Source organism: Entelurus aequoreus, linkage group LG13, assembly GCF_033978785.1.
Source record: "Entelurus aequoreus isolate RoL-2023_Sb linkage group LG13, RoL_Eaeq_v1.1, whole genome shotgun sequence".
NCBI lineage: Eukaryota > Metazoa > Chordata > Actinopteri > Syngnathiformes > Syngnathidae > Entelurus > Entelurus aequoreus.
Window position 1 is genome coordinate 49,841,800 of NC_084743.1, and position 13,672 is coordinate 49,855,471.

The 13,672-nt window shown below is 43.6% G+C and overlaps 1 protein-coding gene across 1 annotated transcript; it reads right to left on the reverse strand.

Moving 5' to 3' along the window:
* Positions 1 to 4,992: 4,992 nt before the first annotated feature.
* On the reverse strand, positions 4,993 to 8,551 carry LOC133663885 (zinc finger BED domain-containing protein 4-like). Its single transcript, XM_062068608.1, has 3 exons — positions 8,385 to 8,551; positions 5,749 to 7,133; positions 4,993 to 5,591 (listed from the first exon to the last, which is right to left on the reverse strand). The coding sequence occupies exons 1-3, from the start codon at positions 8,534 to 8,536 to the stop codon at positions 5,191 to 5,193; spliced, it is 1,938 nt and encodes a 645-aa protein (XP_061924592.1). The 5' UTR covers positions 8,537 to 8,551; the 3' UTR covers positions 4,993 to 5,190.
* Between the last annotated feature and the right edge of the window lie 5,121 nt (positions 8,552 to 13,672).

Below are 13,672 nucleotides of genomic sequence, written 5' to 3' on the forward strand. Positions count from 1 at the left end.
ATGCTCCAGATAGATTAATCAAAATCCGTCTATAACCTTTTGAGTTATGTTACGAACTACCAGACAAACATACCCAGGCGATTAAATATACCTCTTGGCAAAGGTGATCAATTATAATTATGTTTTTTGTTATGATAGGTTTGGACTTTGTTTACTTATTTTACTGTGTTTTATATTGTTTCCTTTTGTGCGCTTTTCAGTTCTAATTCCTGTTTGCCTCCATTACACTCTGGTTTTAGCGCTGGCTGCGTCATCTGTCTATGATTGGCACCCGGGACGCACCTGTCCATGGTTGCCATTCGTTAAGCCTCGTAGGCCAGCCTCATCAGTAGGACGGTGTGGGATCATTGTTTGTGACCATTTTGTTTCGCCTGCTCCTGGTGTTTTGCTTTCATTCATTCTTTGTTTTGCTTGTGCTTGTCAATACATGTTTACCTGTGCTACCCCTGCCGTTTCCACATCTTGGGGTTCCAGATCAACACAACGTAACAGAATGATCCCGCCAACTATGGACCCCCAGGGATTGGGGTAAAAATAAGTGTACCCGCATACTCTCCATGGTGGATAAGTTATGTGACTTAATTGCTGCTCGGACTGGTTCTTCAGCGCCTTGTCGTCGGTTTCAGTGGGGCGGTCAGTCGGCAAGGCGTGAGATCCCCCAGTTACCTCCTCCTCTCTCAGCCATGCTTGGGCGGACTGGAATCTGTCCCTTGCAGGAGGGCTCCCAAAGCTCGCCCGCTGCACTCAACCTCCTCATCGGCGGCAGAGTCGCACACCTCGGATGACGCTGGCTGCAGACGCGTGCACCACATGCCAGCCTTCCACGCCTTCAGCCGACTGGACCACACATTCGTCTTTTTTATTGCCAGCCCCAGTGCCAATCCACTCGCAACTGCCATGTGACTGCAAGGACACATGGCCTGGACTGGATTTGCTGTCCCTATATGTATTACACTGCTCTATAATACATCCATCCATCTATTTTGTACCGCTTGTCCTTTTCGGAGTAGCGGGGGGTGCTGGCGCCTGTCTCAGCTGCATTCGGGCGAAAGGCGGGGTACACCCTGGACAAGTCGCTACCTCATCACAGGGCCAACACAGATAGACAGACAACATTCACACTCACATTCACACACTAGGGCCAATTTAATGTTGCCAGTCAACCGATCTCCAGGTGCATGTCTTTGGAGGTGGGAGGAAGCCGGAGTACCCAGAGGGAACCCACACAGTCATGCAAACTCCACACAGGATCAAACCCAGGACCTTCGTAATGTGAGGCACACGCAGTAACCCCTGTTCCACCATGCTGCCCTCTATATATATATATATATATATATCATCATGGCGCCGATGAAGGCTGCCTCGGTGCTTTCGTGCGCTCTGTTTTGTTTGTTTTTGTACATAAATTGTGTTTCCGGGTGCTCTTACACCCGTGAAGAGCTACTGAACATCAGATCCACCATCCCTATGGACTTGTTACCGGCCATCTTAGCGTCAGCTGCGGATTTGGTCCATTCTGCGATCAAAAGAGGGAAACCGCATCGACGAGGAAAGAGAGCAGGCGCACTTGTCCGTCTTCGCGGACGGGGATTACGCACGCCTCTACCAGGCATCTTCATCTTCAACGTCCGCTCACTTGCCAACAAGATGGACGAGCTAGCGTTGCTGATGAGAAGGAACAAGGACTTCTCCTCATCATGTGTGTTGTGTTTCACGGAGACTTGGCTGAGCGCAAGTGTCCCGGACAGCGCGATTCAACTGGAGGGCTTTCATCTCCTCCGCGCGGACCGAGACGCGGCGCTCTCTGGCAAAAAAAGAGGCGGGGGACTCTGCTTCTTTATCAACAATAGCTGGTGCACAGACGTGACTGTCATTTTTAGACACTGTTGTTCTTCTCTGGAATATTTCTTCATCCACTGTAAGCCCTTTTACTCACCGCGTGAGATTGTTTCATTCATTCTCGTGGCTGTTTACATCGCGCCCGGCGCGGACGTGCGTGACGCTCAGCGCGCGCTCGCAGGACAGATCTTACATGTGGAACGGTCTTTTCCTGACTCTCTTGTTATCGTGCTTGGTGACTTTAACAAGGGAAATTTGAGCCAGGAATTACCAAAGTATAGACAGTTTATTAAATGCCCGACCAGAGAGAAGAACACGCTGGATCACTGCTACACTACACTGAGCAAGGCTTTTCATGCAGTCCCGCGCGTTGCTCTTGGACTATCAGATCACGTGATGGTGCACTTAATCCCTTCATACAGACAGAGACTGACACTGGCTAAACCTGTTATGAGGAACATTAAGTGTTTCACCGCCAAGTCTGTGGACGAGTTGCGTGCTTGCTGGGAAACGACAGACTGGGAGGCAATTGGAGCGGCCACGAACAATCTGGACGAGTATACGGACACTGCGACCTCATACATACAGTTCAATGAGGCGCGCATCATTCCAACGCGCACCAGGGTTTGTTATAACAACGACAAGCCCTGGTTCACACCCAAGCTCCGACAGCTGCGCAAGAAGAAGGAGGCTGCGTGGAGAAGCGGGGACCGAAGTACATACAGAGAAGCGAAGTACCACTTCACCAGGGAAGTGGAGAAAGCTAAATCTGTGTACTCTAACCGTCTACAGGAACAGTTCCGCTCCAATGATTCTGCGGCAGTTTGGAGAGGTCTAAGGGCCCTTACGAACTATAAGCCCAAAACCCCCCAGGCCCTGAATGACCGGACTCTCGCTCAGGGCCTCAACACACATTACTGTCATCATGAACGGCCTTCAGCTCATCAAAGCCATGCTCCCCCCACCGTCACCCTCCCCACCAATGCCAGCACATCATTAAAGGAGTTAAAGGACTCAAAGGACTCCAATGACATCACAGGACTCCAAAAACATCATAAGACTGTAAAGACCCTCTCCATCAAAGAGGAGGATGTACGCCGGCAGTTCTTGAAGCTGAATACGCGGAAGGCCCCCGGGCCGGATGGTGTCTCCCCCTCCACTCTCAGACACTGTGCGGACCAGCTGGCTCCTGTCTTCACTGACATTTTTAACACCTCTCTGGAGCTATGCCGCGTGCTGTCCTGCTTTAAGACCTCTACCATTGTCCCTGTCCCCAAGAAAGCACGGATCACAGGACTAAATGACTACAGGCCGGTCGCGCTGACGTCTGTGGTCATGAAGTCCTTTGAGCGCTTGGTCCTGCCCCACCTCAAGGACATCACCGCCCCCCTCCTGGACCCACTGCAGTTCGCCTACAGAGCCAACAGGTCTGTGGATGATGCAGTGAACCTGGCCCTCCACTTCATCCTGGAGCATCTGGACTCCCCAGGAACCTACGCTAGGATCCTGTTTGTGGACTTCAGCTCTGCCTTCAACACCATCCTCCCTGGACTGCTACGAGACAAGCTCTACCAGCTCAGCGTGCCCGACTCCCTCTGCAGTTGGATTAATGACTTCCTGACAGACCGAAGACAGCACGTACGGCTGGGGAAGATTGTCTCGGACAGTCGAACCACAAACACTGGTACTCCTCAGGGCTGTGTACTCTCCCCCTGGCTCTTCTCCCTGTATACAAACCGCTGCACCTCCAGTCACCAATCCGTAAAACTGCTCAAGTTTGCGGATGACACCACCCTCATCGGGCTCATCTCGAATGGCGATGAGTCCGCCTACAGGAGAGAGGTGGACCGGCTGGCGTCCTGGTGCAGCCTCAACAACCTGGAGCTGAACGCCCAGAAAACAGTGGAGATGATCATGGACTTCAGGAAAGTCACAGCCCCACCATCCCCCTCACCCTGATTGACTCTCCCACCCCCGTCCCCATTGTGGACTCCTTCCGTTTCTTGGGCACCACCATCACCCAGGACCTCAAGTGGGAGCTGACCATCAGCTCCCTCATCAAGAAGGCCCAGCAGAGGATGTACTTCCTGCGGCAGCTGAGGAAACTTAAGGTGCCGACCGAGATGGTGGTGCAGTTTTACTCAGCCATCATAGAGTCCATCCTGACCTCCTCCATCACAGTGTGGTTCCCTGGCGCCACAGTCCAGGATAAGAATAGACTGCAGCGCATCGTACGTGCTGCTGAGAAGGTGATTGGCTGCAAGCTCCCATCCCTCTAGGACTTGTTCTCCTCCAGGACCAGGAGGCGTGTGGGTCGGATCACAGCTGACTCTTCTCACCCTGGACACACACTATTCTCCCCTCTCCCCTCAGGCAGGAGACTACGCTCCATCCAGACCCACACCTCCCGCCACCTGAACAGTTTTTTCCCCTCGGCCATCAGGCAAATGAACAATAACTCCTAACAGCAGCTCCTTGAATTCCTTGAATCCCTTCTAAGTCTATCTGATAGCTCAGTCACAGCTCTTTTTATACCAAATATGTGTTATATGTGTTTTATGTTGCACGTTTGCACCAAGAAAAATTCCTAGTTTGTGAACCCGTTCTCAAACAATGGCAATAAAACGATTCTGATTCTGATTCTGATTCTGATTCTGATTCTGATTCTATAATACATATAAAACTTAATTTAAGGCAAAAATAAATCAAGAAATGTGAACATTTCCTGATCAAATACAGAGCAGAAACCTGAAATGAGTGTTTCCTCTCAACTGAGCGTGGAAGCGATAGTGGAAGGCACGTACCTGTTTTTGTCGCCATTTTATTTGTGAGAACATTTATTACATACCATGACTTTATAATGTTGTGTAAGGTCTTTAACGTAAGTGTGATATCACCAGAGGTGGGACCAAGTCATTGTTTTGCAAGTCACAAGTAAGTCTCAAGTCTTTGCCCTCAAGTCCGAGTCAAGTCTCGAGTCAAGACAGGCAAGTCCCGAGTCAAGTCCAAAGTCAAGACTGGAAAGTCTCAAGTCAAGTCCCAAGTCCTGCATTTTGAGTTTCAAGTCGTTTCAAGTCCTTTTAACCACAGACTAATATATTAACACAGATTGTGTATGCTTTTCAAACGCTGTATTTATTTATTAAAACAAGTGCATTTTAAATTGCAGGAAAGAAAATTGTGCTGACATTGCACTTTATCATAGCACTATTAACCAGTCATTTTAAACATTTGACTCATTCCTTTACAGAATAAACACATTTGAAAAATAAAGTGCAACTGTACTTATTTGTGCAAAAGTGTTAACATTGAAAAAACATGACATATAACATAACAAAAAGGTTGTACTTTTTATATGTCAGGGCCATATGCTGCATTGCATTTGCAAAAGACCAAATTGGCCAAGAGTCTGTCAGTCATTTGTGCACGATGGGGGCGTAGTATGATGCCACCATGGCTGAAAACTCGCTCCACTGGAGCACTGGAGGCAGGCACTGCCAAGACTCTCATGGCCACTCGGAACAGTGAAGGAAGAGTGTTCATGTTCAATGCCCAGAACAAAAGGGCATTCTGTCCTTCAGCTATGTCAAGGTAGTGACTTAGCTGTAGTGCTGGAGTAGTCCCAACATCCTTCTTCTGTCTCTTGTGGTAAGCAGCAAACAGCCCTTCTCCTTCTCCAAGGTCCCCTTGCTCTTTTTCATCAACAAGAGGCGCAGGTTGCTCAGTCTCTGCAGCATCTTGCAGGATCAATTCTGGTAAACATGTAAAAACAATAGCAGAAACAAGAGACCTTATCATTACCATTTGTGTTGGTGATGCAGTGTGCTAGACTGAAATACTTAGTTATTGCTGCAGTCAGTTAGATCAGATTATGAGGGAAAAAGTTACATTAGACTCAGTTACATTTACCTTTAACCTGTTGTGCCACCTCTGCCTTGACGTCACGACTGACCAGCACATGGGGCTCCACCCACAACAGAGAAAAGGCTGGATCCAAGACAGCTGCTTTGAGGTAGACTGGATCTGAAAAGGGAGCAGTGATCCCATCTTGTGTCCTGGCCATTTTCACATTGATGAAGATTCCAAGAAATCTTTTGTTCAGGGATGTCTGGAGACTTCTGACCAGGCCGCTCAGAAAACAGACCTGAGGCTTCAGTTTCTCAAGGTGGTGGTTGAGGGACAAGATGGATGGAACAACAGCACTGATTGTGATGACCTTCTCCCCCTGTGTCAAATCAGTTGCTTCTCCAAATGGCTTCAAGATGTCCACCAAATCTTTCAACAGATTCCACTCCCGTGCTGTGAATGACAACTCCCTGTGCCCAGCCTTTTCTAGAACAGCACAGAGCCTTACATGATTGCACTGGAGAACAGCCTTCGCTTGCCTCAGTGTTGAGTTCCATCTTGTGTTGACTGCAGCAGGGATGCCTTTCTGTTCCCCAAATTCAGCATCAAACACATCTTTGAATGTTGTGCTTGTGTGCAGCAGTGAGCTGAGTTTAGATAACTTCGAAAGAGAAGGAGATACCACTTTTGTTTCTTTCAAACCATCTCCCACCACCAGCTGAAGAGTGTGTGCAAAACACTGCAAGCGCTTTTTCTTTGCCATAGCAACATCTACCGTTTGCTGATCTTCCACGGTTAAATCACACCAGAGCTCAGGGTCATCCAGATGATCTCCATCATCGTCATCCTCTTGTTCACTGGGGAAGCACACAGTGAATGCTTTTCGCATGTTAGCAGCATTGTCACTAATAATGTAGTCCAGTTTAGCTTTAATGTTGTATTCATCACATATAGCCTCAAATTTGTCACAGATTCGTTCAGCTGCATGTGAGCCTTTGAAGCGCTCACAAGCCAAGAGATTGGACTTGAGCTGTATCCTCTCTGCCTCTTTGTCCATCCAGTGCACAGTGACACCGAGGAATCCCCTCATCTTTCGGTCAGACCAAATGTCGACAGTCACTGAAACATGGTCAGTGTGGCTCAATTGAGTTTTTAATTTTGATCGTCTTTCTTCAGTGAGGTTCTCTGTTTTTGATGTCAGTGTTCTGCGACACACTGGGGTGTACTTGCTGTCAAGTACTGTCAGAAAGTGGCGAAAACTCTTGTTTTCCACAATAGACAGGGGCAAGTTGCAATCAATAATCAAGTCAGACAGTATTGCATTGGTGATAGCTTTCTGCTGTGGATGAGTCATACTGTAATGCCCGACACGATTGTCCAGGAACTGCGAGATTGAAGGCTGTTGTGGTCCATTTGTGATGCTTTTGTTCATCAGGTATTCTTGAAATCTGTAAGCATATTAAACAGATGTCAGAAAATCCCTTGTAGCCACATATGAAAAGTACTGAAACTACTCTTTATTACTCATATTATTAATATCAATCTTAACAGTGTGTGTGTGTGTGGTAAACATTAGGTTACAGTTGCTGCACTAGTCATGTATTTTAAAACTTATTTCGAGTTGAAGGGATAGTTCGGGATTTGTGAAGTGGGGTTGTATGAGGGACTACACGGAAAATGGCGGGCAACCCACTCACAATAGAGAGAAGTAGACAGGCTACCAGCACACGACTTAGGCTTTACATTGCTGTGGATGGGGTCAGCAGCTATTGATTGATTGAAACTTTTATTAGTAGATTGCACAGTACAGTACATATTCCGTACAATTGACCACTAAATGGTAACACCCGAATACGTTTTTCAACTGGTTAAGTCGGGGTCCACGTTAATCAATTCATTGTACAAATATATACTATCAGCATAATACAGTCATCACACAAGTTAATAATTGGAGTATATACATTGAATTATTTACATTATGTAAATTTGTATTTTATTGTCATCAAAAAATACAATCATGTGTGCTTACGGACTGTATCCCTGCAGACTGTATTGATCTATATTGATGTAAAATGTAGGAACCAGAAATATTAATAACATAAATAAACAACCCTTTTGTGCGAATGAGTGTGAATGATTGTGCCAATGAGTGTAAATGGGGGAGGGAGGTTTTTTGGGTTGGTGCACTAATTGTAAGTGTATCTTGTGTTTTTTTATGTTGATTTGATTTTTTTTTTTTTTTTACTTTTTTATTTTTTTTTTTACATTTCTTGTGCGGCCCGGTACCAATCGATCCACGGACCGGTACCGGGCCGCGGCCCGGTGGTTGGGGCTGAGGTAAACAACCAGCAGTATGTCGGAAAGCTAGCTAAAACGGTACACATATTCATAATATAGTATACATTTTAACTGACCTTTATTTTACTATTTTTGACTTTTTTTAGGTGGCTAAAATACGCGGTGCTGCTGACCGCCGTCTAACGTTACGTTACTTTGTGTGATATATTGACTAACGTAACCCTGCTTTAAAAAATCACTGAACAAAAAGTATGAATAAGGTAGTGAACTACAACAGATTCCCGTGTTTGCAATAACGTTATAACGTTAGCAGTGAGTTTACAGCCTCACTGATTTAACTACATAGCAAATAAAAGTCACGTTATTTAGCCAATGAACGTTAGCTTACATTCAAAACTTACCGTTCTTTGTGCAACTTCAAATGTCGGACGAAGTTGGAAGTTGTTGCCTCTCCATCAGTAATTTTCGAACCGCATGTGTTGCATACTGCAAACCGTTTTGTGTTGACCACCTCGTAATTTTTATAACCAAACGAAATTATTTTAGGTATCATTTTTTGTTCACTGGCGTGTGGTATGGACATTTCTTCTTCATCGGTTTTCCTGCAATTTGATTGGATGAATGCTGTGGGACGAAAACAACGTATATCAAATTTGATTGGCTATTGTACTGAGAGCACACACGCTTGACACGCAGCACACACGCTGACACACGCAACGCTGATAGACAAGTGCACAATGAAAAATACGAAGCGCTCCCGAATAACTTTTTAATCTTTGGGTTTTGGGGAAAGTAGCAAGTCATGTCAAGTCATGTCAAGTCAAAAGGCTCAAGTCCAAGTGAAGTCACAAGTCAATGATGTTAAAGTCTAAGTCGAGTTGCAAGTCTTTTTACATTTTGTCAAGTCGAGTCTAAAGTCATCAAATTCATGACTCGAGTCTGACTCGAGTCCAAGTCATGTGACTCGAGTCCACACCTCTGGATATCACTACTCTTGCTAATTCATGACTGCTCTGTGACAGCGAGGCACACAGTTTGATTTTCTCACTGTGAAGAGACGGGGGCGTATGTGAACTAGCAGGTGCTTGTTGCTGCAATCACTCTACAACGAGGCGCAGCTAAAGGAAGTGCAAAGACAATTAACAAAGCGGCTGAGAGGCTTTTAAATCTAACTGAAAATAAGGGGGACTTTTGCAAACAAACTAACAACTCTTCCTGGAGAAGGGAAGTAGGCGCTTGAACTACTTATACCTGGGGTCGGCAACCCAAAATGTTGAAAGAGCCATATTGGACCACAAATACAAAAAAGTAATCGGTCTGGAGCCGAAAAAAAAAACAAAAACTTATGTGGGTGTTATAATGATGGCAACGCATGATGTAAGTGGTAGGGGTGTGGGAAAAAATCGATTCGAATTCGAATCGCAATTCTCACGTTGTGCGATTCAGAATTGATTCTCATTTTTTAAAAATCTATATTTTATTTATTTATTTAACACTCAGAACTGCAATAACCAGAGCAATTGAGAGGAGACACAAACACGACACAGATCAAAACCAAAAGTAGTGAAACAAAAATAAATATTATCAACAACAGTATCAATATTGGTTACAATTTCAGTGACAATCATTGGTACTTTAATCTTTTAATCTTTAAACATAGCAGTGATTAAAAATCCCTCATTGACATTATCATTAGACATTTATAAAAATAAAAAAAAATGAACAATAGTGTCACAGTGGCTTACACTTGCATCGCATCTCATAAGCTTGACAACACACTGTCCAATATTTTCACAAAGATAAAATAAGTCATATTTTTGGTTCATTTAATAGTTAAAACAAATTTACATTATTGCAATCAGTTGATAAAACATTGTTCTTTACAATTATAAAAGATTTTTACAATAATCTACTACTCTGCTTGCATGTCAGCAGACTGGGGTAGATCCTGCTGAAATCCTATGTATTGAATGAATAGAGAATCGTTTTGAATCTGGAAAAAATCGTTTTTGAATCGAGAATCGTGTTGAATTGAAAAAAAATCGATTTTGAATCTAATCGTGACCCCAAGAATCGATATTGAATCTAATCGTGGGACACCCAAAGATTCACAGCCCTAGTAAGTGGTTAATTAGCTATATCAGCCTACTATCGAATTGCATATGTGTCGCAGGCTGACGCAAATCTTCGAAATCTTGAAATGTTATATTTATTTTACACATTTTTACAACATTGGAAAACATTCGTAAAACTTCTCAGAGCGTGCTATAACTCCTGGAAATGACTGTCTTAGAATGGCTAAAGGTAGAGATGCTTGAGTCCAAGTTAAAGGAAAAGCAGGCTGCCTTCTTCTAATGGATTTATTATGATCTTTGCAAGCTGGGTAACGTTTGCTGTGGTTCGGAACAACATGGCAGCCAATATTACATACAGATGATGTAAAAATAAATTCAATACACAGAGGACATAAGTAAGGAAAATTAAATGAACTCAAATATACCTACAAATGAGGCATAATGATGCAATATGTACACACAGCTAGCCTAAATAGCATGTTAGCATCGATTAGCTTGCAGTCATGCACTGACCAAATATGCCTGATTAGCATTCCAACAAGTCAATAACGTCACCAAAGCTCACCTTTGCGCATTCACGCACAGTATAAAATGTTTGGTGGACAAAATGAGAGAAAGAAGGAGTGGCATAAAACACGTCTTTCTGTGGCAGCGTTGGAGAAAGTCATACATGTAAGCAAACTGTTGAGTCACAGTCCACACAACGGTGAGTTCAAGGGCCGCTGAAATTAGTAGGACAAAAGGGCGCTCGCCAAATACTCTCTCATCAGAAGACAGACAAATTAAACAGTGGGCTTTCTAAAAATTAAGAAGGTTTGTGTCATGTTTGTCCTCCTACAGAAACCAAATTTTTTTTGAAATTTAAAAAGCTCCATGGAGCCACCAGGGCGCCGCTAAAGAGCCGCAAGTGGCTCTAGAGCCACGGGTTGCTGACCCCCGACTTATACAAATGAAGGTCAGGCCACAAATGGTTTTCAATTTTATCAATACAAAAGTATGTATACAAATTATTTGAAAACATTTTAACCTCACATTTAACATTTTAATTATTTCCTTATTACAAACCCTGTTTCCATATGAGTTGGGAAATTGTGTTAGATGTAAATATAAACGGAATACAATGATTTGCAAATCCTTTTCAACCCATATTCAATTGAATGCACTACAAAGACAAGATATTTGATGTTTAAACTCATAAACTTTTTTTTTTTTTTGCAAAGAATAATTAACTTAGAATTTCATGGCTGCAACACGTGCCAAAGTAGTTGGGAAAGGGCATGTTCACCACTGTGTTACATGGCCTTTCCTTTTAACAACACTCAGTAAATGTTTGGGAACTGAGGAGACACATTTTTTAAGTTTCTCAGGTGGAATTCTTTCCCATTCTTGCTTGATGTACAGCTTAAGTTGTTCAACAGTCCGGGGGTCTCCGTTATGGTATTTTAGGCTTCATAATGCGCCACACATTTTCAATGGGAGACATGTCTGGACTACAGGCAGGCCAGTCTAGTACCCGCACTCTTTTACTATGAAGCCACGTTGATGTAACACGTGGCTTGGCTTTGTCTTGCTGAAATAAGCAGGGGCGTCCATGGTAACGTTGCTTGGATGGCAACATATGTTGCTCCAAAACCTGCATGTACCTTTCAGCATTAATGGTGCCTTCACAGATGTGTAAGTTACCCATGTCTTGGGCACTAATACACCCCCATACCGTCACAGATGCTGGCTTTTACACTTTGCGCCTATAACAATCCGGATATTTTTTTTCCTCTTTGGTCCGGAGGACACAACGTCCACAGTTTCCAAAAACAATTTGAAATGTGGACTCGTCAGACCACAGAACACTTTTCCACTTTGTATCAGTCCATCTTAGATGAGCGCAGGCCCAGTGAAGCCGAAGGCTTTTCTGGGTGTTGTTGATAAACGGTTTTTGCCTTGCATAGGAGAGTTTTAACTTGCACTTACAGATGTAGGGACCAACTGTAGTTACTGACAGTGGGTTTCTGAAGTGTTCCTGAGCCCATGTGGTGATATCCTTTACACACTGATGTCGCTTGTTGATGCAGCGCAGTCTGAGGGATCGCAGGTCACGGGCTTAGCTGCTTATGTGCAGTGATTTCTCCAGATTCTCTGAACCCTTTGATGATATTACGAACTGTAGATGGTGAAATCCCTAAATTCCTTGCATTAGCTGGTTGAGAAAGGTTTTTCTTAAACTGTTCAACAATTTGCTCACGCATTTGTTGACAAAGTGGTGACCCTCGCCCCGTCCTTGTTTGTGAATGACTGAGAATTTCATGGAATCTACTTTTATACCCAATCATGGCACCCACCTGTTCCCAATTTGCCTGTTCACCTGTGGGATGTTCCAAATAAGTGTTTGATGAGCATTCCTCAACTTTATCAGTATTTATTGCCACCTTTCCCAACTTCTTTGTCACGTGTTGCTGGCATCAAATTCTAAAGTTAATGATTATTTGCAAAAAAAAAAAAAGTTTTATCAGTTTGAACATCAAATATGTTGTCTTTGTAGCATATTCAACTGAATATGGGTTGAAAAGGATTTGCAAATCATTGTATTCCGTTTATATTTACATCTAACACAATTTCCCAACTCATATGGAAATGGGGTTTGTATTTTATGTTCCTCATGCACATTGAGTATTAACATTAATTACACAAAAAAGGTTTTTAAAAAAAGTCAGTACCTCACCAACTAGGAACCTCAGTGTATATCATGGTGTAACTGCACATTGAACATAAAACTGTGCTGCCAAACTACTTTGTTACAGCTTTCGGTGCATTAACACCTGTTGCTGCGCCATTAAATGTGAAGGTAAAATGATACATGTGCATGTTCTGTCCAACAGCTTGTTGTGTGTGTGTGTGTGTGTGTGTGTGTGTGTGTGTGTGTGTGTGTGTGTGTGTGTGTGTGTGTGTGTGTGTGTGTGTGTGTGTGTGTGTGTGTGTGTGTGTGTGTGCGTGTGTGTGTGGAACAAGTGAGACAGATGGGTGTGAAAATCCCCATCCCAAACTATTTCATCTATTTGATTCTCTTCCTCCGAGAGCGTTGGCATCTGTCTAACAAAGATGTCAGCTGCAGTTTATTTTTCAAGCATTCCCAAGATCCTCCCTTTCTGTTAGTTATAGTCCGTGTTGGGCAATAATACTTTAAATGTTTCAGTGACTCATCTATGATTCATCTGCCGACCTTTAAAGTCTCCACTGTATGTTTACTGTTGCTTCAGTATAATTTATTTTTGTTTTTTTAACCCATGACAGGCAGGAAAATGCTACTATTTAAAAAATGTTGCAATAACTAAAGAAAAACGGCACTTTTGTCCATCGTCCACAATCCTTAAGTGAGAGAAGAACACACTTCTTTCCTTGTTCTGTGTTTTTCTACATCAGTGGTTCTCAAACTTAGTTTTTTTTTAACCAAGTACCATATCTGAAAACTATAGGTAATCCATACTGTGCTTTTGAGCGCATTCTTCTTGCTTTATTGGCACGAAAAATTGCTTCAGCCAGTGACGAGTCCTCAACCGGACGTGACGTCACATGCAACAAATATAGCGAATAATGGCACCGTTTGATTTTGCGTAAATCGG